This window comes from Ovis canadensis, chromosome 3, assembly GCF_042477335.2.
Source record: "Ovis canadensis isolate MfBH-ARS-UI-01 breed Bighorn chromosome 3, ARS-UI_OviCan_v2, whole genome shotgun sequence".
Classification (NCBI taxonomy): Eukaryota; Metazoa; Chordata; class Mammalia; order Artiodactyla; family Bovidae; genus Ovis; species Ovis canadensis.
In genome coordinates, this window is record NC_091247.1 from 3,846,300 (window position 1) to 3,872,931 (window position 26,632).

A 26,632-nucleotide genomic window follows, 5' to 3' on the forward strand; every position below is an offset into this window, starting at 1 on the left:
TCTCCTGCACCCCCACCTTGCGCCCAGCACCTGTTGGACAGGTGGCCTTTAGGGGTGTTGGGCCCTGAGCGCTCTGGAAGTGGAGGACAGTTAGCAGAGTGGTCCTTGGTCTTACCCTGTAAGACCCTGGACATCATGTGTGCTCGTCTTGAGTGCCCCCCACCCCCAGCATCCTGAAAGTCAGAGTCGGGGGGCCGTACCCACCCCTCTCCAGGGGAGGATGGGGAGCCAACTCATGGCTGGTCCAGAATGCTGGAATCCAAGTCCTGGGCCGTTGCCACAGATCCGGGCATTGACTCATCTTGTCCTGCTCACGCTGGGACAGCAACGCCCTGTGAGGTCAGAGATTTGGGGTAATGATGTCAAACCCCTCCACCCCGGATGGTCTCCTGGTTGTTTGGAAGCTTCATGTCCTGCCTCCTGACCATCTCTGAGCTTGGCCTCCAGCCCCTGGGGACTCCTTGTTGCCCCGAGGAGGAGGCCGTCCCTGGAAGTTCCCAGGAACCAGAGGCGGAGGAGGTGGCCCGCTGTGCCAACAGCTCCCACACTCAGCCCAGGTGTGTCACCTCCTGCCAAGGTGCATGCTCACCTGCCCACAGAGGGCCACCCCAGGACCCAGGCAGCCAGGAATGGTGACATCAGGTCAGGGAAACGATTAAGGAGCCTGGCCAGGCCACGCCCCATCCGTGAACTCCCCAGACTCTAAATATAGATCAGAAAAGACAGACCAGGTGACCTCCACCCACTCAGTGAGAGATGAAAGGTTTTCCAGCAAGGCCTGACCTGAGTCTGGGTCAGTTCAGTTCAGTCGCACAGTCATGTCTGACTCTCTGTGACGCCATGGACTGCAGCACACCAGGCCTCCCTGTCCATCACCAACTCCCGAAGCTTGCTCAAACTGAGTCTGGGTCCCTGACTCCTGTCCCTCACTGGGTCACCAGCTCCCTCGGCACCGTGACCGAAGTTGGAGGAGGTGATGGCCAAGACCCTTGTCACCTGGATGTGGCCTTTAGCCAGTTCTTGCTCTGAGCCACCAGGTACCTGGAGTGGCACCCGAGGCCCAAACCCCATTCCCTGGGACCCTGTGCCAAGCAAAGGGGTGGATTAAAAGTGGGAAGCATGGGCCAGGCAGAGAGAGGATGGCTTGAAGCTCTGGGGACTGCAGCCTTTCTGTGTGAGCCTCCCTGGGCATCGTGAGAAAGGACCCCAGAGATACCAGCTGAGCTCATACCAAGGAGTTGGTCTTTTGTCTGAAGGCAGAGGTTGGGGGGGGGGGTGCGAGCTTTGAAGGGTCAAGACCCGCTCTGACTGCTGTATGTCTGGGCACCAGTGATTGGATAATAGCAGGAAGGGAAAGGGGCCCCAGAGGTTTGGCCTGAGCACACCTTTCTCTCAAACTGAAGGCGGCTACTGAGGGGCCTGTGAGCCAGGGAGTGATGGGAGGCCCAGTGGGGTCTGGGGCAAACCCATGGGCACAAGGCCCGGCTGCAAAGGACAAGTGTCCGTCAGCTCCCACCCAGCCTCCTGTCACATGGGGACACAGACCCGGTGTGGCTGGATTGTCCCAAGTTACGGGAGCAGCCAGAAATGGGGACTTTTATATGAAGTCACCTGACCTTTTACTGTTGGCTCAAAAATTGAAAAACACTTTGCATGCCAACCAAAACACCTGTGGGCTAGATTTGGCCTGGTTCTCTTCCTGGCTGTCAGCTCAAAACCTGTCTTTTAGGCTTCCTGTGCGGGGAGCATCCTGATTACAGGAGCGGTCTGTACAGCGATGTTATCCAGGGCTCCTTGTGATCTCCAGGGAGGGACGGGTGCACCCCCCCTCCCCAGGGAAAGGTTGGAAACCTGGGATGGCTAGGATGGGATGAGCTGTGAGTAGGAGCAGGAAAGCAGGGAGCGACCCCCATTCATATAACCCTGCATTTTATACACAGCTTCGTGTCTCCCTCCCAGCAGACCCTCCAAGGGCCTAGGTCAGCAGGGCTTCGATTTCAGACTGACCTGAGGTCACGAGCCCCATCTGAGCCTCGTGATTCCGATTCTGCCCACTGCATCGGGCCATTGTGTTGTCTGGATGCTCTGAGAGCCACAGGCGCGTGGGAAGTGGTGAAGCAGGTGGGGGTCACTGCGGTGGGCTCCAGGTCTGGGGATTGCTGCCCTCCCTTCAGGGCTGATGGAGCCTCAGCAGCATTAGAGGATGAATTGAAACAAACTGTCTCCTTTTTCTTTCTTAACATCTATTATGAAAAATTCCCCAGAACACAAAAGTGGAGAAAATGGCGTAAAGACACGCAGCTCTCCTCATCCCCCTGCGGGGCCGCTCTTGCTGCCTCTCTGTGGACCCTCCTTCCCCACCACGGACCACGTTGACCAGACCTCAGGCACACGGCTCCGGCCGTCAATACTTCAATAGGTTACTCTAATAGTAAGCAAAATCCCATGATCACACCCAAAAAACGATGTCAGCTATCGTCAGAGAGCCAGTCGCTGCTTACTCACTCAGCCGTGTCCGACTCTTTGCGACCCCGTGGACAGCAGCGTGCCAGGCTCCCCTGTCCTTCACTGTCTCCCAGAGTTTGCTCAAACAGATACCCAGTAGTGTTCAAATCATCCCAGTTGTTCCTTAGGTTGTTTGTGTGTGTGTGTGTGTGTGTGTTTTGTTTTTTTAAACAGTTGCCCTGTTCGAATCCCAGCCCAGAATCCACATGTTGCATTTGGTTGCATGTCACACCTTTATTTTAATCTACATTTTCCCCCTTGCGTTTCCCCCTGAAATGTATTTGTTGAAGGAACTGGGTGGTCTGTCCTGCGAAGATTCGCAGCGTCTGGAATTTGCGGGGTGCGTCCTCGTGTGCGTTTAACGTGTTCTTCTGCGCCCTGTCATTCCCCCAGTGGTCGTTACGCGCAGAGGCCTGGCTGGATTCAGGTTAGGTTTTCAGCAAGAGCACTTTCCTGGGTGGCTCTGTGGTCTTCCCTGCGGTACCTGCAGTGCCGGTTCCCTCCCTTTAGGGCTGCCCTGCCCTTGGGAAGACGTCTCCCTGGCAGCTTTGAGGGAACATCATGAGACAAGGTGCTTGAGGGCTGGGGAGAGGGCCTTGCACGTGCGAGGTGCCCGGTGATTCTCAGTCCCTGGTTTGGTTTGGTTTTTAAGTATTTATTTATTTGGCCACATTGGTCTTAGTTGTGGCAGGTCTGCGATCAAGGATCGAACCTGTGCCCCCTGCATCGGGAGCACAGAGTTTTAGAGTTTTAGCCACTGGACCACCAGGGAAGTCCCTTCTCAGCCCCCGTTAAGGCACTTTGCCTGTGCTGTCCCTTTGCTAAACGGGAGGAAGCTGTGCCTTGGAAATATGGTGACTTGAGCGGGGCAGGGTGGTTGGGGGTGGGCATTGGCCAGAAGGGAGGGCCACACAGTAAGAAAGGAGTGGAGTTGGGCTGCAAACCCAGGCATTTCAGTGCCGGGTTCTGTACTACACTGCACCCCTGGGAACTAGGAGTGTGTGTGTGTGTGAGTGTGTGTGTGTGAGTGTGTGTGTGTGTGTGTGTGCAGGCAGCTGGAGCAGTGAGCAAGCTTCTCAGGACCCAGGAGGAGACCCCCAAAGCAGGGGCAAACAGGCAGGGAGGGGTATAGACGCTAATCAAACAGACACCAACCAGAGGAAACCACCCCTCTGCCCCGAACAGATGATGTCTGGGCAGCTGGATGGGAGGCAGCCCCGCCAGCTGTGCTGCTGTGAGTGTGGTGATGGAGCGCCCTATCCTCGCCTCTCCACTCGGCTTGGGCCCCCTCACCCCAGTCCCCTTGACCTTCAGGGTCAGAGAGGTGGTGAGCCTGGTGCACTCAGAAGGCACTCGGCCTCTTTCCCAGCTGGAAAGTGGGCAGAAGCTTGCTTGCCAGGCCCCTCCCTGGGAGAGAAGAGATAAAAGGAACCCAGAAGAGATAAAGTGAGTGCAGTCAGGTGCTTAGTTCCCCAGGCTCTGAGAGACTGACTCAGAGAGAAGCTTCTAGCCCGAGGCAGTGTCCGGCCTAGAGGTCACCCCTCACTTCTCTTGGAGAGCCTCATTCCTCTCTGAACACACATGTCTCACCCTCCCCTGGGGCTTCCTAGACAGCCTTCTTGGGATCTCTGCTCCAAGCCAAATCTTGCTTTAAAAACAAAATCAGCAAACAAACAAAACCCAGTGTTTATTATTATGTATGTGTGATTACTAAAATATTTTAGAAAAATTAGCAAATTCTGAGACTTAAGAAATGTGTAGCACTGCCCAGAGATAACCACCATTACTTTGGCAAAGTGGGTCCCTGTAGTCATATGCACACGTATAATGTCAGCTTCTGAAAGCATGTGCTGTAGCCTGGGTTTCCGACTTGCAGGCTTCCCTGGTGGCTGAGACGGTAAAGAGTCTGCCTGCAGTGTGGGAGACCCCGGTTCAATCCCTGGGTCAGGAAGGTCCCCTGGAGAAGGAAATGGCAACCTATTGCAGTATCCTTGCCTGGAAAATCCCATGGACGGAGGAGCCTGGCAGGCTATAGTCCATGGGGTCACAAAGAGACTGAGCGACTTCACTTTCACTTTCACTTTCATAGCTGAGCATCTCCCTCTGGGCGACGGTGAAGGACAAGGAAGCCTGGCGTGCTGCAGTCCATGAGGTTGCAAAGAGTCGGACACGGCTGAGCAACTGGACAGCAACTCCCTGTGTGACGGTCCTCCTGTGGTGGGTCATGGCACACGGGGTCTTGTCAGTGAGCCTGCACAGAGTGAGTTCCTTTGAAAGTGAAAGTGTTAGTTTCTAAGTCATGTTGTGACCTCATGGACTGTAGCCCACTGGGCTCCTCTGTCCCTGGAATTCTCCAGGTAAGAATACTGGAGTGGGTTGCCGTTCCCTTCTCCAGGGGATCCTCCCGACCCAGGAATCAATGTCTCCTACGACTCCTGCAATGCAGGAGGATTCTTTACTGTCTGAGGCCCTGCGGCCTGTAATTCCTTTGGCAGAGTAGTATACATCCAGAGAAGTACATGGAAATCCACATCCCCACTCTGAATGCTTTCCTAAGGTTACTTCCTAAGAGTGAGGTTGTCATATCTAAGGGCATGAGTGTTTTCTAAAATTTTATTTTATTGAAGCAGAGTTGATTTACAATGTTATCTTAACTTCTGAAGTGTACAGCAAAGGGATTCGGTTATGCATATATGCATGCTTTTTCATGGCATGAAGGTTTTTAATGCCTATAATAGAAGTCCTCAGGCTGTCTTCCGTGGGTCTTTGTCAAAGCCTTCCTTGTGCCTGAGGGAGGACCATGCACCTGCTGCAGATGTGCGCTGCACATCTGGTGGGCACACAGGTCAGAGGGAGCGGGTGGGGCCCGCTGTCCATGGATACCTGTGCGGGGCTCAGGGTGGGTGAGCCATATATGGCTATGGGCTGAGGAGTCCGGACCCACCCCCTCGTTTTGCAGATGGGAAACTGAGGCCCAGGGGTACGGAACCAGTTCTGGAGAGGTGGGTGGCATTGCCAGGGCTGCTGACAGCGATCGCCAACTGCTGAGAGGGCTGAGAGCTGAGGCCAGGCGGGCAGGCCTGGGCAGTGTGTTGGTGTGAGGGAGGGACGTTCTCACTGGTTTCTAGAAAGAGCAGCTGAGGCTCCCCAGCCAGCCCTCAGCATCCTCAAGGGCAGGCTACCTGGAGACCCCGAGTACTCAAGCTTCCAGGGGTCCTAGCCAGCCAGGCTAGTGGCAGGTGCGTGGCTGGCCTGAGTCCCTCGTGACCCTTCACTCTTGAATGTGGACCCCCAAGCTGGTCATGCTGAGTGTGGACTCTTCCCCCTTACTCCCCTGACTACCCCTCCTCCATCTCCTTTCTGCTGGTACCTCTTCCAGGTTACAGCTGAGATAGCCCCGGCAGAGGCCCTTCCCCCAGCACCATACCCTGACCCGTCAGTTCACTTCAGTTGCTCAGCTGTGTCCGACTCTTTGCGACCCCATGGACTGCAGCACGCCAGGCCTCTCTGTCCATCACCAACTCCTGGAGTTTACTCAAACTCATGTCCATTGCTTCGGTGATGTCATCCAACCATCTCATCCTCTGTCGGCCCCTTCTTCTTCCGCCTTCAACCTCTCCCAGCATCAGGGCCTTTTCACATGAGTCAGTTCTTACAATCAGGTGGCGAAAGTACTGGAGTTTCAGCTTCAACATCAGTCCTTCCAATGAATGTTCAGGACTGATTTCCTTTAGGATGGACTGATTGGATCTCCTTGATGTCCAAGGGACTCTCGAGGGTCTTCTGCAACATCACAGTTCAAAATAATTCTTTGGTGCTCAGCTTTCTTTATGGTCCAACTCTCACATCCATACATGACTACTGGAAAAACCATAGCTTTGACTAGACGGATCTTTGTTGGCAAAGTAATGTCTCTGCTTTTTAATATGCTGTCTAGGTTGGTCATAATCCTGACCCTCAGGACGGCCAAATACAGGGGTGCAGGGAGGACCCGGTCCTCACTCCAGGACTCAGGAGCACATAGCCAGGTACAGGCACCTGGCTGAGAGCGTGCCATACAGCGATTATCAGCTGTGATCTTCCTGAAGAACCCGAAGCTCAGAGAAGTTAAGCAATTTGTCTTAGGTCACAGAGCTAGTGAGGGGCTTAACTGGAGTCTGTCGCAGATGGACACCCACTGCTTGGCCGCATGTCAACTCGTACCCCACACACCTATACAACCCGTGCACGGCGCCCGCGCCCGCCACACACACACACACACACACACACACACACACACACGCACACACGCACACACACGTGCTCTTCGCTAAGACACAGCCAGCAACACGCGGCGGGGACGCGCTCGCGCACACGCCCCTCTAGCGTCTCCAGCCCCGCCCCTCCGACGTCTCCAGCCCCGCCCCTCAACGCCGCAGGCCACGCCCCCGGAGGCCAGCCACGCCCCCGGCCTGACCTCCGCGGGGCCGGCTGGCGCGCTCAGAGCGCAGGCAGCGCCGAGCCGCGCGGCCTGCCGCCGCCGCCCCCGCTGCGCGCCGGGCCGGCCCCGCGCCCGCGCCGCCCCGGGTCCCGCGGCCCGGCCGGCCGCCCGCGCCACTTCAAGCCGCCCATGGTGCAGCGCATGTGGGCCGAGGCGGCCGGGCCTGCGGGCGGCGCCGAGTCGCTGTTTCCGGGCTCCAGGCGGAGCCGCAGCGTGTGGGACGCTGTGCGCCTGGAGGTGGGCGGCCCCGACAGCTGCCCGGTGGTGCTGCACAGCTTCACGCAGCTCGACCCTGACCTGCCGCGCCTGGAGGTGGGTGAGCCTCGCCGGCCCGGCGCTCGGCCGAGCGAGGAGTGGGTGGGGACGCAGCGCGCTTAGGGGATCGCCCACCACGAGTGGCGGTGGCGATGGTGGTGGTGGTCACCACCCCCCAGCCCAGGAGTTGCGCGGGGGGAGAGTCCTTCCGCAGAAACTCCCGTCCTTGCGCCCACCCCCAGGGCAGCCAGGTGGGCGTAGGGCCGGCCGCCCGGCGGGCAAAACAGTTTCGGGACCAGATCCGGCTCTGGGACCCTTCTCTCCGTCCCAGTGCCTGCCCGCTCTGCTGCCCCTGCAACCCGGCAGACGTGTTCCCGCGGGCGGTCTCGTCTGTTCTGAGTCTGCCTTTCCCGGCCGCAGGGCTGGGCCGTACTTCATCCCTGTGGCCAGCTAGGGGGCCTGCTTAGGCGGTTTGGCTTCGAAACGCAGGTGGTGCACTAGTGATTAGGGCGGTGGCCTCTGGGAATCCTCAGGGGTGGCTGGGACCACAGTTGCCTTCCAGGCAGCCCCCTTGGAGGGCAGAAGTGGACTCTGATGTTCAGAGCTGGTCAAAAGGGTGGGGGGGGCGGGGAGGGAGACAGGCCCCCAACCTGTGGGCCAGGTGTCCAGGCGGGGAGGATGGGGCAAGGGCCTCTCAGATGGAGGGGTGACTCCCTTCTGCTTGATTAGAAAATGCGCTTCCACCCTGAATTTGTGAAGGTCGGGTCGGATTCAGCAGGCGGGTGTGCCTCTCGGGACCTCAGTGAGGGCTGGACTCCTGTTTCTAGTGCAGTGTTGGGAGGAGGGGGCCAGTGGGTCATGGGGAGCAGTGCCCTCCCCCTCCTCCCACCTGACTGTGCACCTGACTCTGACCCCCTGCCTGGGGCCAAGGTAGCAGAATCCGGGGGCTGGGGCCTAAACGGAGGGAGGCTGTTCCTGGGTCAGAGGGCTCAGTGGAGGTCCTGATCCCCCATGCTGGTATCCCCCACGTCGTTACTTTAGGCCCCGGTGAGCTGTAATTGCCAGCCTGAGTCTTGGGCCTCTCTCTGTGTGACCCCAGTGCCTAGACAGGGTCTGGATGCGTAGTTATGGGAGGATAAAGCGGATCTTGTCCAGTGTGGGAGAGGGGGGAGGGAGCTCTTGGTGGGAGGACAGCAGGCCTGGGAGACCCTTTATTGGTGAGCTTGGCGGGTGGCAGGGCCAGGCCTCCTCCCCGACCCTCATCCACCCACAGCTCTGGTCTTCATTGGCAGCTGGACCGAGACCCCTGGGAGGGTGGGGGCGGGAGCCCTGACACCAGCCCAGCGCTCATCTGACTTTCATTATGTCTGGCAGCTCCTCGGGCTTTGTGTGCTGGAGGGTCCGGCCGGCGCACTCACAGGGGCAGGCCGCCAGGCTGCTTCTCCTCCCTCCCTCCCTCCCCCTATCCATCTGTATCCCCAAGGAACCGAGGGAGAGTGCAGATCTGAGGCCTGCCCCTGCCCGGGGGTCTGCCTGCCTTCGCCCCCTCTCTCCTCTCCCTTCTGGCCCCAGCACTGGCCTCCAGGCCGAAGCCGCTGTTTAGATATCAAAGGGGAAGCTTCTGGCTAGTGCAGGAAAGCCAGGGTCCTGGCAGGAGAGAAGGCCACTGCCGGAAACCAAACACAATGACCATTTACCGTGAGCTGGGGGAGGGCGTGGGGAGTCCCTGTCCCTCCTGCCAACACCGCCCCCCTCCACCCCCAGCAGCTAATTTCCTGGTTGCGGTGGCCTGCCAGAGCTGAGGCGGCCGCCTGTGGTCCCTGTCCTGTCTGGAAACCACGAGGCAGTTTCTGTTTCCTCCCCAGGCCCCCTTTTCCTACTAGGCCTCCGCCCCGTCCTTCCCTCTCGGGGCTGCCAGATGTCCTCGCACATCTGGGTATCTGCTCGTCATCATGATTCAGAGCCAAGCCACTGCTGACCCAGCTCGGCCGGCACGGTTCCGTGCTTCGTGGAGGTCCCTGGGCTCGCGCCCCCGTCTCCATGCAGGCCACCAACTCAGCCAGGCGGGGATGGGTCCCAGAGTCCAGAGCACCTACTGGCTGCAGACATGACTCCCTCATTTGAGCTCACTTTGACCAGCTCTCTTGACTACGTGCCAGGCTCAGAAGGCTTCCCTCGTGGCTCAGGCGGTAAAGAATCTGCCCACTGTGCGGGAGACCCGGTTCGATCCTTGGGTTGGGTAGATCCCCTGGAGAAGGGAATGGCAACCCACTCCAGTATTTTTGCCTGGAGAATCTCATGGACAGAGGAGCCTGGCGGGCTATAGTCCGTGGGATCAGAAAGAGTTGGACTGAGTGATTAACTCTGGAGCTCAGAAAAGTAGAGTCCTTGAAAATACATGCAACCAGCGAGAGTGCAGCCCAGATTTGAACCTGGGCCGTGTTCTTTCCTGGGCGCCTTTGTGTGCAAGAGCCCACGGGGGTTGGAGAAGGACGGGTCTGAGTTCACGGGGAGATCGTTACAAGTGTCTCTGGGGGCCGGGGGAGCTGTGGAGGGGCAAGAACCAGGCCCAGGCAGCTCAGGAGCCCCCATGGTCAGTGAAGGGCAGGGGTGCTTAGAGACCAGAGGTAGGTGAAAGTTCTTTGGGCCAAAAGACACGGAGGAGAGCTTCACGGAAGAAATAAGCCCACAGCTGGACCCTGAGAGTTTAAATAACATCTCATATGAGGCTGCACTTGGTGGGAGGCTCTGCACTGAGCAGTGTGCACGCATGGTGTCTGTTTGGGATCACGATCACCCGCCATCCATTTAACAAATGGAACAACCAAGGCACTAAGTTGCACAAACTTGCCAGTAAGTGGCAGGGGCGGGATTCTGACCCTAGGCACTAAGCCTGGAAGCCCTGAGCTCAGCGTGGGCGTGGAATGAAAGGAGGAGGGCTTCAGAGATGTGAGGAGGAAACCTGTCTCCCTCCAGCCTCCCCACCTCCTTCCCCATTGTCTGTTCTCTGGATTTCAGGGTGTGCAGGGTTCTAGTCTAACCCCCAGGGCTCATTAGCCTCAGGCCAAGAGGCATGATCTGAAAGGGGTGTGTGTGTATGTTTGTGTGTGTGTGCAAAAGCCTGTGTACCATCCTCTTCCAAGCAGGCTTCCTGGTAGGCTCCAAGGGGACAGCCTCAGATAGCTGCAGAGCCTGTCAAGTTCAAGAGGGGGACTGACCGGCTGCCACCTGCTGGGCCCCCCACTTCCCATCTTGCTTTCCTCCTTAGGAGAAGAGGCGGGAGGGGGCCAGTCTGGCTGGTACTGCGTCTTTGTCTTTGTTCCTTATCTGGGGGAGGGACTTCACCACTGGTCTGGTCGTTTCCCGGAGGCTCCAGGATGGCCCTGGAGCAGGAGTGGTGGGGATCAGCACTGGGAGGAGTCAGCCCTGTGCCCAGTCTGGAAGTTAGCTGTTTGCAGCAGTTAGCTGTTTGCAGGCCCCGTCTTCACTGCTGGTGAGGAGCTTTTGGAGGGGGACTTAGCACGGGCCACCCACAGCCCTCAAGCGGCCAGTGGGACGGTTTCAGGAGGCTGCACCCAGGCAGTCGAGGACCGGTTGCCCGGATGGTCCCCATGCATGGCACCATGCTGCCCAGCCTCCCAGACGTAGAAGCGCTGCGTTATTGGACCTGTGGCTCCAGCGAAGTCACTGTCCCCAAACGTGTGCTGCGGAGGTGGGGGTTGAAACCTGCAGCCCGGTGTAGGAGGGGGTCTTTAAGTGGTCCCAGTCTCCATCTGTTGGCCAGCCTGCGGCGGGGGTAGGGTATGGTGCTAGGGGAGCCGGGCAGGGGTGCCCGGCAGGGTGTGGGGTTTGAGGAGCTCTTGGGAGCAGGTGTGGCCCAACATTTTCTTTGATCCCCCCCTCCCCTGGGAAGCCTCAGATGCTGGCACAGCCAGCTCTGTGGTCTCACCTGGAGCCATGATGTTGGCCTTTTGACCCGGGGGGCAGCGCCACATAGGCTGGACCAGACTTGGGCTCTGAAGGGAGGAGAGCTGGGCTGGAAGCCTGGCTCAGCCTCTCACAGCCCTCAACCTGCTCGCATTCCCTGAACCTTGGTTTTCTTATCTGTAAAGTGGGTTTGATGCCCCATCCTCTGCTTAGGGTTCTGGCGAGGCCTGAACAAGACAGGCAGCCTGACAAAGCGGTCCCCACCAGTGTCTGGCGCCGTGTCAGGGCCGGCCAGGCAGGCCTGCCACCACTGTGTTGTCTGACAAGGTGCCAGGGGAGTGCCTGTGCCCAGGACTCTGGGAGGATGCTGGCTAGCCTGGTCAGCGTGGTGCTTCCAGGCCAGGTTCTTGCAGCGGAGCTTGGACCGTGGCTGCCTTGGCCATCCCACGATAGGGGCCCCAACCAGACCCATCTCAGTGGAGAGGTGGGGGTCTGAGGGTGCTGGGCCCTGGTGCACCCCCCAACACCTGCTGTGTGATCTGAAGAGGCCTGTCCCATCTCTGGTCTCCCTCCAGCATCTGTCTGAGCAGGGGCTGGACTCCACATGGACCCTGTGACTGGCTGTGGCAGCTACGGTCCAGGTGGAGCACGGAGGCCTGGGGGCGACTTCATGGGACACCAGGGGCCCAGGCCAGGGTTCAGTCCTGCCCTGGCTGCCTCTTCCTGGCTCCTGACGGAAATCACCTCCCACCCACAAGTGAGGTGTCAGGAGGATTACAAGTGACAGGTGTGCGAGGGGCGTGGCACCCAGGAGATGCCCACACGTGCTGGATGCTGTGGGCCATGGTGGTGTTGTCAGCCAGCTCTGCCTGGCACTTCCCCTGCCCCAGACAGGTGCCCCTCCCCTCCGCTGCCACCAGCCAGGCCCCCTTGCAGGCCTGGTCCCTGGAGGCCTGAAAGTCTGGAGCCGGTCCTGAGTGGGCAAGGCCAGCCTGGAGTCTGGTCCCTCCTCCCCCGGAAGCACATTTCTCTTCTAAATGCTGATGAGCAGCGAAGCTCAAGCTGGCCAGGAAGGTTCTTGGGAAGATGGGTCAGCCTCTGTGGGGCTCAGCCCAAAAGCCGGTCCCCAAATGCCAGTTTCTGGGGTCACTAAGCTCCCTGGTTGCCCTGCCACCCAGGCACCTCATGTGGTTCCCCCAATCAAGGCCGCCTCTGGGGTGTGGTTCCTGGGGACCAGGAGTGTGGCCCACCTCTATCCAGCACTGACTGTCCACCCTCAGCAGGGTTCTATTTGGGCCCAGGGCCCAGGCCACCCATCTGAGGTGGGGGCAGGCTGGAGGGCAAGGCCCTGTTGCACACTGGGAGGGTGGCGGACACTTGGCATTTTTGTTCTCCCTGCCTTGTTGGGCACACATTCTGAGAGATGAACCAGGTCCCTTGACCGTCTCCCCTGGGCCTCAGCCTCCACCTGTGTAAAATGGGTGTGCGGCTTGGTCTTCAAACCCAGGAGCCTGTGTTCGGGAAGGCAGAGCAGCTGCCTCTGATGCTGATCGCTCTTGTGTTTTTCAACAAAAGGCATTCCAACAAAAGCCTGAGAGGTCAGAAAGCCGCAGGCCTGGTTCCCTCTTCCTGGCACTTTTAGAATGGCCCACCGTCCCTTTCACCTGCCCTCCCCCAGGTTCCCGGGGCGTCTGGCAATTCTCCCATTCCCGCCCCGTGTCCCGCGTTAACTCGCCAATAACAGTGTCCTCACGCCCCGTTCCTGGGCGCTTTGTATGCCTGGCGCCCAGCTGGTCCTTCCTCACACTTGTCGCTTCTCGTGACCCGCCCGCTTCATCCTGTTTGAGTGCTGCTGCCCTTGGCCCCTCTCTCAGACAGGCTCACTGAGGCTGGGGGGCTGCAGGACTCAGCCAAGCTGGGAGCAGAACCCAGCAGGAGAAACAGCACCCCGGGGCCCGGTGGGCGCTGGAGAGGGGCCCTGTGTGCCCAGGGCTGCAGGTGCTGAGGGCCTCAGGGGACCTCTGTGGCTCAATGGCCCTCAGCAGGGTGCCATGAGGCCCCTGAGCAGTAAGCTTGTGCATGTGGGGCCCACCACCACGCCCCTCACCCAGCCTGACCTGAGCGAGACCAGGTTTCTCCATGTGCAGCCCCCGCCCCCCGGGGATCGGGGGGACAGGGAGACTGTGGTGTGGGTTCAAGCCTTCCTTCTCCACCTGCCTCCCCGCCTCGGCCAGGTCCCCTGGGGCAGGGAGCATCCTGCAGCCAGAGGTATCCATGGATCTGGAGGCCCTGCGTGGCTCTGATGTAGTTTCCACCAGAAATGAACAGGTGAACGGGAGTGCAGGGGTCCCCAGGGTGGGAGAACGGCCACCTCCACGTGTGCAGGCCTGAGCGCCTTCCTGCAGGAGACGGCTGGGAAAGGCCCAGTGGGTCCCGGCGGGTCTAGCCTGAAATACAGGTGGAATCAGTTCCTGGCTGATCCCTGTTTTTTTCTGCCTTGAGGGGCTCAGGGCTCGGCCTGCAGTCAGCTGGGGATGCGGCACCTTGCTGCCCATCACCCTGAGAAGGCTGATCAGGTGGTGCCCTAACATACGCCACCCCAGTCGTTTCCTTGTCCCTGAGCCTCTGGGCTGTGCTCTGAGGGATGGAGTCAGGGGGTGCTGTGGGGCACCCTGGTGCCCATCCTGCTGGCCTCTGCTCACCAGGGCCTGGCAGTATCTCACTACCCTCCCTCCAGACCCAGGTGGTAGAAGACTGGGCAGCTGCTAGCTGGGTCCCAAGGGGCCCCGGGGACACGTCTGTGGGTGCCTGCTTGGGGCAGGACGGGAGGCGCTGTCCTCTGAGGACACGGCCACCCTCGTGGAGCTGTTTTCCGCTGCTTCCCAGGTGGCTCAGCGGTAAAGAATCTGCTTGCAGTGCAGAGAGGCAGGTTCAGTCCTTGGGTTGGGAAAATCCCCTGGAGAGGGAAGTGGCAGCCCACTCCAGTATTCTTGCCTGGGAAAGTCCACAGACAGAGGAGCCCGGCGGGCTGCAGTCTACAGGATCACAAAGAGTTAGACACGACTGAGCGATGAACACTTTCAGTTTTTTCAAGAGCTCTGGGCAACTCTATGGACACCTCCCCTCAGGGCATCTGCTGTTTGCTTGCCCACTCCCTCCCCCTGCGGCCCTGAGCCCCAGCCAGAGCATGGTGGGGGGCGGATGGGGGGGCTTGGCACTGCCCACATGGGCTCCCAGTTCCCAGGCCAGTGCACTGCCTGCTATCAGCCTGGGTCACATGCTGGGACCAGGGCCCTGCCCTTCCTGCCCCAGAGCGTCCCATGGGCAAACGCTGTTGGCCACTCTCCTTCTCTGGCCCTGGAAGAGCAGTGGGAGCGGGCAGCCGATGTCCCGCTCGACTGCTTTGTGCCCAGCTCCCCCCACCCCCCAACCCTGCAGCTCTCTTGGGAGCCCGCTCCGCTGTTGTCTCTCGATAGTTGGTTTAAATGGCGCCTGCTTTCTGCGCTGCTTGGACGATCTGGTGTTTTGTTTTGTTTTTTTGTTGCTGCTGCTGTGAAGGGCTGGGGGTGGCGGTGAGGAGGACAGGGCGGGTGGGCTCCGCAGGGCTGGTGCAGCTCCCCATCTGTGCGACAGGGGGAGAGGGGGTGATCCCCCACCCCCGGCCCCGCCTTCCTGGTGGGTAGCCTGTGCGGCTCTCAGCGTCCTGCCCCGCCCCCCACCCCGCTGGCGGGAGGGGGCCCCTAGGGTGGGGGCAGGGCTGGAGGATTACATGAATCCCGGGCAGGGCCGGCCAGCTGCTCGGCTGCCGCGAAGCCCGTGGCTCACTCACTGCGGAGCCGCTATTTAGACCGGCCTGGGGAACGGCAAGGCCTCCCTGGGGGTCGGCCTGGCCAGGGGGTGCTTCTGTCCAGCGGTCCCTGCTGGAGCCCCACTTGGAGCCGGGTGGGCATCCTCAGCGTTCAAGTCCAGTGCCCTCTGGCAGGCACGTCTGGCGACTGCTGGCGATTTACATGCTCAGGACACTGTCTGGCTCCCGGCTGGACCAGAAGGGGCTGGAATCCCCGGGGGAGGAACAGGCCTTTCCAGGGTGGGTGGCAGCCTTTGTGGGAGGCAGTCCCGGACACCCCCCCCCGCCCCCCTCAAGAGCCCCAGAGGAGACGCAGAGGTGGGTGGACAGGCCCCTGGCCTGGCAGGTGGATGGCAGGCCCCTGACGTCACCCAGCACCATGGCCTCCTCTAGGCGGGGGAGGGATGTGTGAGGCCGGGGAGGACGCTAAGCGTCTGTCTGGGGTTTGTTTTCTGTTTCAGGATGGAGGATTTCTCCTCCGGATGGCAGGGCTGGACCTCCTCCAGCGTGGGCTGTGGGGGTGTGTGGAGTGGGAGGGGGTGCTAGGGCTGAGGGAACCTCCGCCTGTGGATTCCCCGCTGACTTCCCAGAAATGCCTGGCTCTCTCTCCGGAGGAAGCAAAGTGCTGGGAGCCCCAGCGTGTTGCCCTGGCTTTCCCGCTGGTGCGATGCCCGGAGTGGGAGGGCAGCCTCAGGTCAGAGGAAGTGGATTTCCGGAGGATGGCTTTCCAGGCCTCCCAGAACCCTCCCAGAGCCCTGGAGGTAGGAGGTGAGAGGCCCAGCCACCCGCCCACCTCAGCCCTAAGCCCAGGGGGCACTGATGTCTGGGAGTACAGGACCCTGGGCACCTGGTTCCTTCCCAGGGCCCCAGCCGAGGCAGCGGGCCTTAGAGAAGGGCTCTTGGTGGGGCCCAGGCTGAGTCAGCGCTTTCACTGGGCCTTCTCTGAGCTCTACACCCACCCCCAGCGGGGGCAGTGACCTGAGATCCCAGCTACCGGTGTTGACCTTGTGACTGATGGCCCCGTGTCAGCGAGCACCTCCCCGCACCTCCCTAAACTCAAGAGTTCTGTCTCTGCTCCTAGCCCCTGCCCCGCTCTCCACCCTCCCCCACTTCAAGCTCCCCTCATCCCAGGTCAGGAGCAGTGGGAGAGGAGACGGCGTGGACTCCAGGTCAGCAGTGACCAAGGCCTTGATCAGGCCTTGGTGAAGCCCCCCCCACAAAGCCTGTCTGCCCTGCGGGAGGGGTGGCTACCTTTTAAAACAAGGGCCTCTCTGCCCGGGGTCCAGGAGCTGCCAGATGCTGCTGGCCCAGGGCAAGTCCTGTGGTTTGCGGTTCTGTGGAAGTCCGGGCGCTAGCCCGGATGCCAGCAGCGTCACCCTTCTCATGCTGTGCCCATGCAGATGGCAGTCAGGGAACTGGGAACTCCTTGGTTGCCCAAGAGGCACGAGGCCGTGAATGAGCAGCAGGGGAAGGAGGCGCCTTCGGTTTGTGGCCATCGAGGACGCCCGCACCTGCCGCAGAGCCGGGGCGCTGACTCCAGGGTGGGGGTCAGCTGTGGAGGGGGGCCCCCTGGGAGGGAACCAGAGCCCCCAGGGTCAGTTGACCGAATCAGGGCCTTGGTTCCCCGGTCTGCCATTTAGTTGCCCATGGTGGTGTGCCCATGGACGGGCGGTCCCTCCCATCTCCCTCCTCTGCGGTGAAATGACCAGGAACCGTTCTCGTCTTGGTGCGGGGGGGCACCCAGGGCCGGAGCAGGCTGCGGTTGGAACCTTGGTGGGTGCATCTTGTCCACAGTCGCCATGGCTGGCGGAGTGAGGATGCGGGGGCTGGGGGCAGTGCCAGCAGCCCCGAGGGCAGTCCCCAGCCCCCTCTCTGTTATCCTGTTCCATTCTGGACGGGAGGTCCCTGTGGCCACCCCCCTTTGCCTCATCCGGGAACAGAAGGTGGCACGTGGGTGTCCCGCCCCCTACCCCCCACCTCCACCATCGCCGCACAGCCAGGCAGGCTGACACCCCTGCCTGCCCGGCGGCCGGGCACTGTCTTTGCAGAGCTCCACGCAGGAGATTGGCGAGGAGCTGGTCAACGGGGTCATCTACTCCATTTCCCTGCGCAAGATCCAAGTGCACCACGGCGCCAGCAAGGGCCAGCGCTGGCTCGGGGTGAGTGCGGGAGGGCCTGGGGTCCCGGGGCCTCCCACAGGGATCTGGGCTCCAACCCTGCCCCCCACAGCCCAGTCCACAGTTCACTGCTCTCTTATTTGTCTGAAACATCAAAAAGACACTTTCGTACTCTTTCCCTTCATGTTAGGCTGGGATTGTAGGGTAAGGAAGTTAGAGAAGGCAAAGTTCGGAAAAAGAACAAGACCGGCAATTTATAGGAATGGCTCGCCTTTAACAAGGCGAGAAGGGGCAGCAGTCAGTTTAGTGAGCTGCTGCACTAACCCAAGAAAAGCGTAAGTAAATACAGGCATATATGTGGAAATCTACTGTCTAAAGGGGGCCTGTTCTCCAAAGTTGTTACCCTGCAGGGATTATGCATTTTGCCCCAGTTTTTTCTTTTTTTCTTTTTCTATTGCGGATAATTGGTAGGTGTCCACCTTTATTGATTTGTTTTATTGTTTGGCCACACTACACGGCAGGCATGTGGGATCTTAGGTCCCCAATCGGGTGGGTTGGTTCTGCGCCCCCTGCGTTGGAAGCGTGGAGTCTTAACCACTGGACTGCTAGGGAAGGCCCTGCCCAGCACTATCACGGGTGGCCATCAGCCTGACCGCCCTTCCACACCTCTCCAAGCTTACATCATTTGACTTAATAGGGCTTTAAAAAAAAAAAAAAACCAAAGGGCTCAGGCTACTGTACGTGGTTCTCTGCAGTCACTGTGATGGAGCCCAGCCCCACAACCCCTCCAGGTCGGAGCAGGGGCCTGATGGACGCACAGCCTTTCAGAAGGGAGGCCGGTTGCCACCGCGACTCAGGCTTTCACTGCCCGGGACCTGGGCTGAATTCCTTTCTGCGTCTGTTTCCCCAGTGCTGCCCCGACAGCCTCTGTGTCCAGACGTACTGTTCTGGTACCCGGGGGATGAGCCTCTTGTTTTCTCACCCCTAGAATAAGTCTGTTTTGCCAGAGCTCATGGGGATGATACTCCTCATATTGATCACTACTCAGCTAATAGAATGACCTCAAGGAGTAGTTTTTCATCATCCCCACCTCCAGTGTGAGCTGAGACCCTCGTTCCATTTGGGGCACTCACGTTCCCATCTCTGGCCAGAGGCCACCGAGCACTTGGGACCTCCTCTGAGCTCCAGCACCCTGCCTGCCTGCCCCTTGGGCCACAGTGCTGCAGCTGACCATCCCCTCCCCTTTGTCCCGCCCCAGTGTGAAAATGAGTCGGCCCTGAACCTCTACGAGACCTGCAAGGTGCGCACCGTGAAGGCGGGCACGCTGGAGAAGCTGGTGGAGCACCTGGTGCCCGCCTTCCAGGGCAGCGACCTCTCCTACGTCACCATCTTCCTGTGCACCTACCGAGCCTTCACCACCACCCAGCAGGTCCTGGACCTGCTGTTCAAGAGGTGAGCGCCCCGCTCCTCCCTGCCCACCCACTGGCTGTGTGTCTTGGGAGCATCGCCTTGCCTCTCTGAGCCTCAGTCTGCTCCTGTGAAAGCAGGCTGCAGGAGGCCTAACCTCACAGCATTGGCAGGACCGTCAGATTAGCAGCCTTACGCCCAGCCCTATGGAAAGGGCTGCTGAGGGTTGGTGTGGTTTTAATTAAGGTGTTCCTCCACCGTGAAGGGGCTTCCCTGGTGGCTCAGACAGTAGAGAATCTGCCTGCAATGTGGGAGACCCAGTCCCTGGGTCAGGAAGATTCCCTGGAAAAGGCAGTGGCTACCCACTCCAGTATTCTTGCCTGGAGAACCCCATGGACAGAGGAGCCTGGCAAGCTATAGTCCATGGGGTTTCAGAGAGTCAGACACGACTGAGCGACTAATGCTTTCACGCTTTCCCCTCATGAAGAAGCTCTCTGCCTCCAGCCTTTGGGCGGAGTCATCTTCTCATTTGTAAAGGAAGTTCAGGAGCCTATCTTGGGGTCCCCTCCTATCTTGGGGTCCCCTCTGGATTAGCCAGAGCAGGGATCGCTGGAGGCTGGCAGAAGGCCCCAGGCCACTCAGGTGTCTGTAAAGTGCTGGTTTGGGGTTCATTCATTCAGCAAATTTGTATGAAGCACCTACTGTGTGCAGGCACTTTTCTGGGCTTTTGGCTTAATTCAGGGAAGGGAGCAGATAGAATCCTGCCCTCCCGGGCTTCCATGCGAGTCGGGGAGTCAGCCAGTAACGCTGGACGTCATAGCAGGTACGGTAGATGTGACGCCCTCACGGCCTCCTCTAGATACGGGTGCATCCTTCCTTACTCCAGCGAGGACGGCGGACCCCAGGACCAACTCAGAAAGTGAGTGCACCTCAGGTCTGGTGGGAGGGTCTCCCGTCTACAGGTTGGGGTCCAGCGGGGGCTGAGGCTGGGGAGGCCTGGGCAGAACCCTGGCTCCCCCACATCTTGTGATTCCCGCTGGAAGGTCGAGGTCTGGGCGCTTCTGCAGGGTGAAAGGGGTCGGAGGGCTTTGGCTGGGGTCCTGGGTCCCCAGGGAGCATAGGGGAGGCAGGGGGCTCAGAGCTGTGTCCTGAGAGCAAGTTCAGGTGTAGGAGGCTCATGATGGCTGGGCAGGGTGCTCTGCTTGTCCCCTCCTCCCTCCCATGTTTATGCAGCGCCTACTGTGTGCAGCACGGCCAGGCCAAGCCAGGGAACAGAGCCTGGCCTCCTGCAGTTCCCTTTGGAGGGAGGTTCAGAGTGGGGGCGGGGGCCCAGAGTGGGGGCGGGGGCCCAGAGTGGGGTGGGGGCCAGTAGTAGGGTGGGGGGCCAAGAGTGGGAGGGACCCAGAGTGGGGTGGGGGGCCCAGAGTAGGGGCAGGGGTTCAGAGTGGGGTGGGGAGCCAAGAGTGGGGGTGGAGGCCAAGAGTGGGATGGGGGGGCCCAAGAGTGGGGGGGGGAGCCAAGAGTGGGGGTGGAGGGCCGAGTAGGGTGGGGGGCCCAGAGTTGGGGGGGGCCCAGAGTGGGGGTGGGGGCAGACAGGAGAAAGTCGGGCTCTCCCAGGAAGGGAGAGGTGGTCACCGTGGACGGAGGGCTCCCTCCAGCCATGACTGCCAGCCCCACCGCTGACCAGGCCTTGGCGTCCAGATGGGCTGGGCGAGCCCAGAAGCCCGCCCCCAGGGGGTGCCAGGGGAGGGTGGAGAGGAAGGAAAGGCCAGGCCCTGACTCTGCTGCCCGCCTGCCCGCCCCCAGTGCCATCTCCTCCATCCTGGGCACCTGGCTGGACCAGTATTCGGAGGACTTCTGTCAGCCCCCTGACTTCCCCTGCCTCAGGCAGCTGGTGGCCTACGTGCAGCTCAACATGCCCGGCTCTGACCTGGAGCGCCGGGCCCACCTCCTCCTGGCCCAGCTGGAGCACGCGGACCTCGGCGAGGCAGAGCCGGAGGGTGAGGAGGGCAGGGTGGGCGCTGGATTCAGGGGGGCACCCCCATGGCAGCTGCTGGGCTGGGAGCAGAGACTGGCCTGCGTGGGGACCGCCATCAGGGATGACATCCTGTTGTGGGCTTTGGGGCCAAGGCTTCTCTGGAAGGCAGGGGCGTGCTTTCTGTCTTGGAAGGGCAGGCGTGTCACTGACCTTTTCTCCTCTTGCAGCTCTGTCCCCAGCTCCAGTTCCAGCTCTGAAACCAGCTGCCGAGCCAGAGCCCACACTAGGCCCAGACCTCGAGCCCGCTCTGGCACTGGCCCCAGAGCCAGCCCCGGCACTGGCCCCAGAGCCAGCCCCGACACCAGCTCCAACGCCACCTCCAGAGCTCGAGCCGGCTCTCTCGCAAACTCTAGAGCTCGATCCGGCTGCAGCCCCAGAGCCCCCCTGGCCTTTGCCCGTGGCTGCAGAGAACGGGCTTAGGGAGGAGAAGCCCCACCTCCTGGCGTTCCCTCCTGACCTTGTGGCAGAGCAGTTCACGCTGATGGATGCGGTAGGCAACCTGTCTCGGCAAGGGTGGCCGTGGGCACCCCTTCCCTCTGGCCTCTGCCACCCAGACCCTCTGGGCCCCATCCAGAGCGGCTGGTGGTGGTTTAGTCACTAACTCGTGTCCGACTCTTGTGACCTCTATGGACTGTAGCCCACCAGGCTCCTCTGTCCACGGGATTTTTCCAGGCAAGAATACTGGAGTGGGTTGCCATTTCCTTCTCCAGGGGATCTTCCCCACCCAGGAATCAAACCCGGTCTCCTGCATTACAGGCAGATTCTTTACCGACTGAGCTATGAGGGAAGCCCAGAGCAGGCGTCCCGCCCCAAGTTCCAGTGCCACCGTTATAAATGTGTCACCTGGGCCAGTTTCCTCGCCCCAAGGCCTTGGTGGCCCTCCAGGCTGTGGACCTGGGACCCTGCCCTCCTCATCCATTGACTGTGGATGACGCTGGGTGGAACAGTCGGAAGTTGGGTGGGGTCTGGCCCCCTTGGGAGGGGACAGGAGGGCTCGCTGAGGTGTGGCCAGCTCCACGGACCACCCCCTGCCCCGGGTCTGCTGCAGCAAAGGCCGCGGTTGTAGCGCCCAGGTAAAGGTGCGTCCGCACAGGGGACAGGCCCGAACCACGACCTCGGGCTAAGATGCCGCTGGTCTGGGCAGGTGTGAGCCTCTTCTGGCACCACGATTCAGGATGGGCTGGTGACAAGGCCCAGCTAGCTCGTTCCTGCCCGTTTCATCCTGGGTCATTGACGTGCTGGACGCCCACAGTCAATGGGGAACAAAAGCCTGAGACTTCACTCCCCAAGTCAGCTCCCCCCACCCCCCGCACCACCTCCCCAGCTTCCTGAGCTCCCAGCTCTGACCAGGGACCCTGGGGAGGTGGGGGCGGGGATACCTGGGGTGTGGCAGAGCCGGATGACCCTCCCCCTGCCCCTCCCCCCAGGAGCTGTTCAAGAAGGTGGTCCCCTACCACTGCCTGGGCTCCATCTGGTCCCAGCGGGACAAGAAGGGGAAGGAGCACCTGGCCCCCACCGTCCGCGCCACCGTCACCCAGTTCAACAGCGTGGCCAACTGCGTCATCACCACCTGCCTCGGGGACCGGAGCGTGTCGGCCCGCCACAGGGCCAGGGTGGTGGAGCACTGGATCGAGGTGGCCAGGGTATGCATGCCCTCCAGGGCTCGGGGACCCACCCCTTTTCACCACGGGATTGAGTTCAGACCTGCCCCCTAGTGGGGTGCGGGTTGGCATTACTCACGGGGCCCCAGGAGCGCCTCCCAAGGCATCAGTCTCTTCCGGGAGGGAGCTCCCCGCCGAGGGGGACCAAAGCTGGAGCAGGGAAGCTGGGTGCCCTTCATGGCCTGTCCCCTTGCCCCCCAGGAGTGCCGAGTCCTCAAGAACTTCTCCTCCCTCTACGCAATCCTCTCTGCCCTGCAGAGCAACTCCATCCACCGGCTGAAGAAGACGTGGGAAGAGGTCTCCAGGTGGGCAGCCCTCTCCCCAGAGGGGCTCCGAGGGCCCTCCCGCAGGTTTGGGGGCCAGCCCGCAGTGAGCCTGGGACTTGCCAGAACATGCGGCCTCCTGTGGGCGGGTCCCCCAGGGCCCACTGGCCTTAGGCCTGCGGCTCTGCCTCCTGCCTTGGTTTCCTTCTCTGCCGGGTACTGGATTGAGCCTCACTGGAGGCTTTTCTGTGTTTATTTCACAGCCACACAATTCTGTCCTCTTAATATCAACACAGCACCCCATGCCCTAACAGTCACGGGGTCCCGGGTGAGCCACAAGAGACCCTCCCCAGGCACGAGGAGCCCTTAGCGCCCAGTGGAACCCTGTTTGAAAACCACTGCCGCGCAGGCAGAGAGGGTCTCTGGGTCTTCAAATGTTTTTGCCCCCACGCCACTCCCAACACACGTACCATTCCCCACTTTCTCCTCCACCAGGGACAGTCTCCGCGTCTTTCAGAAGCTGTCGGAGATTTTCTCTGACGAGAACAACTACTCCCTAAGCAGAGAACTGCTCATCAAGGTAGAGAAGGGGGCACGGCCTGGGCTGGGGTGAGGGTGCTGCCGTTCCCGTTGGAAGTTTCTGGGAAAACTCCTCCTGGGATCTGTTTGGTCCATGGGCCAGTGGCGGGGCGGGGGCACTCTGGGGACAGGAGGCCCTGGAGGGGGTGGGGCAGGGCTGCTGCAGAGCTCTGGAGGGGGAAGGGGCGAGATTAGAGTCCCCTGGGTCCGCGCTGGTTCCCCCCACCCCCAGGCACTCAGCTGCGCCCCCCAGGGGTAGTTGGGATCCAGGCTGCGGGTCTCTTCCCTCCCCAGCCCAGCCTGTCCCCAGGAAGCCAGGCACTGCTGCCCCTCAGTCTGCACTGTCCCCCGAGGGCTGAGCCCCCTGCCCGCCCAGGGACCCTGCTGCAGGGGCTCCCAGCCCAGGGTCCCAGTGAGCTGGCCCGGGAGGTGGGCCTGGGGGCTGGCAGCGTGCAGCTGCCTGGGGCCTCATGCTGCCCCAGGGCAGACCCTGCCAATGCATCCTGGGGACACTTCCTGGATTCTCACCATGGGGCCTCTCTTGGCCATGACAAATACCCCAGATGGCTGGAGACAAGTGCAAGGGGTCTCTGCATTCACCGGGGCCCCTCCACAGAAGCTTCCACAGAAAAGGGGAAGCAAAGTGGCTGCCCCAGCTCCCCCTGTCAGAGGTGGCACCCAGGAGACCCCTCCGGAGCGGGCGAGGGCAGAGTTCTGTGCAGCAGACGTCCAGAGGGGCTCCAGGTGGCTGTGGAGCCTTTGGCACGGCGGACACCCCGCCCGAGCCAGGCCCCCCCGAGTCCCTGTCCCTCTCGCCAAGGCCCGCCTGAGCTCTGGGCCAGGACCTGGTCCCTGGAGGGTGGCAGCAGGGGGCAGGGGTGTGTGTGGCAGGATTCCTGCTCTCCTCTGAGTCCTTCCAAGATGAGGGAGATGGGGTGGGCAGCACCGGTGATGGGGGTGTGGCCCAAATCCTGGGAGACCCCGCGGAGGGGTGTAGTCCTCTTTCCAGATGAGGAAACAGGCTCGGGGAGGCCAGGCTGCCAGCCCAGGTTCCCACCCCCGTGAAGTCTGGGTCGGGTGCAGTTCTAGAAGCCAGGTGTGCTGGGGTGGCTGGAGCGTTTGCACCAGCGACCAAGGCCGAGGTCGGTCTGCTGGTGACGTAAGCGGGGAGACAGGGCAGGAGGCCTCACCGATGCTGTCCTCGGCCCTGCAGGAGGGGACATCCAAGTTTGCCACCCTGGAGATGAACCCCAAGCGAGCCCAGAGGCGCCCGAAAGAGGCGGTGAGTTTGCTTGAGGCTGAGGGTGGTGGGGGAAGCCCCTTGAGCTCCCCTCCTGGGGCTGCATTGCTGGACATGCCCATTAGCTAGACCCCCTCCGGGCCCTGGTGGTGTCCTGACCAGCTGGTGTCCCAGGGGACTGTAGCCACCAGAGCAGGGACCTGGAAGAGCTGGGCTCAGTGGCGTTTGGTGGTGGGGATAGGGGTCAGGGGCCAGGAACTGTGTGATCGGGGGATTTGCCAAATACCAGCCTTGAAGGCAACTAGAGGGACTTTGGGGTCTGTGGACCCTGGGAGGGGGGTTGGGGAAGATGACTAAAGGTGCCCAGGGTGCTCCAGGTGGGGGCCTGGGTGGGGCTGGGGGAGAGGCACCTTGGGCCTTACTCATCAGCCCCCCACCCCCCGCCATGTCACAGGGTGTCATCCAGGGCACCGTCCCCTACCTGGGCACATTCCTCACGGATCTAGTGATGCTGGACACGGCCATGAAGGACTATCTGTATGTGAGTGCGCCCAGGGGCTGGGCTGGGGGTCCTGGGCCCTGAACTCTCAGCAGAGGGCGTGCCTCGTCTCACGAGAGCCCCCAGCCGCCCCTGTGTCCGGGAGACACCTGCCTTTCTTAGCAATGGGTGACCAGAGCTTGGTGCCAGCAGGTGGGGCTCGGGGCTGCAAGGGGAGCAGGCTACAGCCCTCCCTCAGGCAGTGGCTGTGGGTAGAAAGAGGCTGGGCCCTCCAGTGGGGCACAGGGTAGCCGGGCCCTCCTGCCCTGGGCCTCAGTCTCTCCAGCTGTCCCCAGACCCAGAGCCTCGGGCCACCACCCTGATCCCACCCAGGTCCAGCTATGTGCTGCGCTGCCCTCTGGTGTTTGTTCTGGGTAGCGCAGCCTGAGCAGGGGAGAGGGGGTGGTCGTGGGCGAGGGGGACCCTTTCTGATGGACGCTGGCTGTCTGCTTTGCAGGGGAGACTGATCAACTTCGAGAAGAGGAGGAAGGTGAGCAGCCGCAACCTCACGGGAAAGGGGCAAGTGCTGGGAGGGGGGTAGGGAGGTCAGAGTCCCACCCGATTAGAAACGTGGCTCCGCCATCCCCCTACCTGTTACATTTTGGAGGAGAGTTAGACACAGAAACGGTGGGGGAGCTTCTCCCACGGGAGGGTGGGACAGGAAGTCGAGTCAAGAACAGCTTCGGGGAGGGGGGTGCTGTTTAACCCCAGCTCTGAGGACAAGGTGGGAAGAGGGGACCCAGAGGCTGTCCCAGGCCCGACCCCCCAAGCCCACCCCACCCCGCCCCGGCCATCAGCATCCCATCCTTCCCTCTGGCCCCCAGGAATTCGAAGTGATCGCGCAGATCAAGCTGCTCCAGTCAGCCTGCAACAATTACAGCATCGCGCCCGAAGAGCACTTCGGGGCCTGGTTCCGAGCCATGGAGAGGCTCAGCGAGGCTGAGAGGTGAGCGCAGGCAGGAGCTCGTGGGGCGTGGCGGGCACCCCCGAGAGCCTGTGGGCTGGGGTCCTGGTCAGCCTTGGGCTCTGCCACAGGTGACGGTCGGGGCGCTGGACTCCATCTGGCGAACAGGCTCAGGGTCAGAGCTGCGGGTGTGGCTTCTGGTAGGCTCATGGCCCTGCTCTGTCCTGTAGCTACACGTTGTCATGCGAGCTGGAGCCCCCCTCCGAGTCGGCCAGCAACACCCTCAAGGTCAAGAAGAACACGGCCATCGTCAAGCGCTGGAGCGAGTGAGTGCCCAGGTGGTGGGGGAAGGCTCCCTCGGGGTGAGGGAAGCTTCGAGGGAAGATCCAGACAGCTGGCACTGGGATCGCAGCTCCTCCATTTACAGCCCTGGGATGGGGCCATCTGCCTCACTTCTCTCGGCCTCAGTTTTTGCCTTTGTGAAATGGGTTGATGCTAAATGATCCGTTGGAGGCTTGAGCCCATGGGGTGACTGCCTGAGCACCCGGCACAGAGGGTAGGGGACAGGATAGTAAGCTAGTCCTTCTGTGCAGCCGCCAGGCCCCCAGCGCAGAGCTCAGTACCAGCGGCAGCTGTCACTCCAAGTCCTGTGACCAACTCAGGTACGGCCCCTACCTCAGCAGCGGAGACATTGCTGACGCACTCAGCGTCCACTCGGCCGGCTCCTCCAGCTCCGACGTGGAGGAGATCAACATGAGTTTCGTCCCAGAGTCCCCCGACGGCCAGGAGAAGAAGGTGACCACCCCTCGCCCCAACACTTCCCTAACAGCCCTTCCCAGCCCTTGGTTCCCAGGGCCAAGGTCCCCTACTC

The 26,632-nt window shown here is 61.1% G+C and overlaps 1 protein-coding gene across 21 annotated transcripts in view; it reads left to right on the forward strand.

Annotated features, from left to right (window-relative positions):
• RALGDS (ral guanine nucleotide dissociation stimulator) overlaps positions 1 to 26,632 on the forward strand; it is a 48,551-nt gene that overhangs the window by 17,266 nt on the left and 4,653 nt on the right. For 4 of the 21 annotated variants that reach the window (XR_011255077.1, XR_011255076.1, XM_069579970.1 and 1 more), the window contains exons 2-15: positions 17,063 to 17,173; positions 18,390 to 18,583; positions 19,362 to 19,457; positions 20,345 to 20,538; positions 20,744 to 21,066; positions 22,004 to 22,219; positions 22,439 to 22,542; positions 22,996 to 23,080; positions 24,293 to 24,361; positions 24,774 to 24,860; positions 25,315 to 25,347; positions 25,682 to 25,803; positions 25,992 to 26,087; positions 26,355 to 26,556. Coding sequence is in view for 15 of the 21 variants with exons in the window: in XM_069579970.1 (XP_069436071.1) it covers positions 17,063 to 17,173; positions 18,390 to 18,583; positions 19,362 to 19,457; positions 20,345 to 20,538; positions 20,744 to 21,066; positions 22,004 to 22,219; positions 22,439 to 22,542; positions 22,996 to 23,080; positions 24,293 to 24,361; positions 24,774 to 24,860; positions 25,315 to 25,347; positions 25,682 to 25,803; positions 25,992 to 26,087; positions 26,355 to 26,556 (1,932 nt within the window). In the remaining 6 variants the exon portion in view is untranslated. Of the gene's footprint in view, positions 1 to 6,932; positions 7,298 to 17,062; positions 17,174 to 18,389; positions 18,584 to 19,358; positions 19,458 to 20,344; positions 20,539 to 20,743; positions 21,067 to 22,003; positions 22,220 to 22,438; positions 22,543 to 22,995; positions 23,081 to 24,292; positions 24,362 to 24,773; positions 24,861 to 25,314; positions 25,348 to 25,681; positions 25,804 to 25,991; positions 26,088 to 26,354; positions 26,557 to 26,632 lie in introns of those variants that run through there. The other 17 variants (XR_011255078.1, XM_069579975.1, XM_069579972.1 and 14 more) reach the window with 10 other exon arrangements.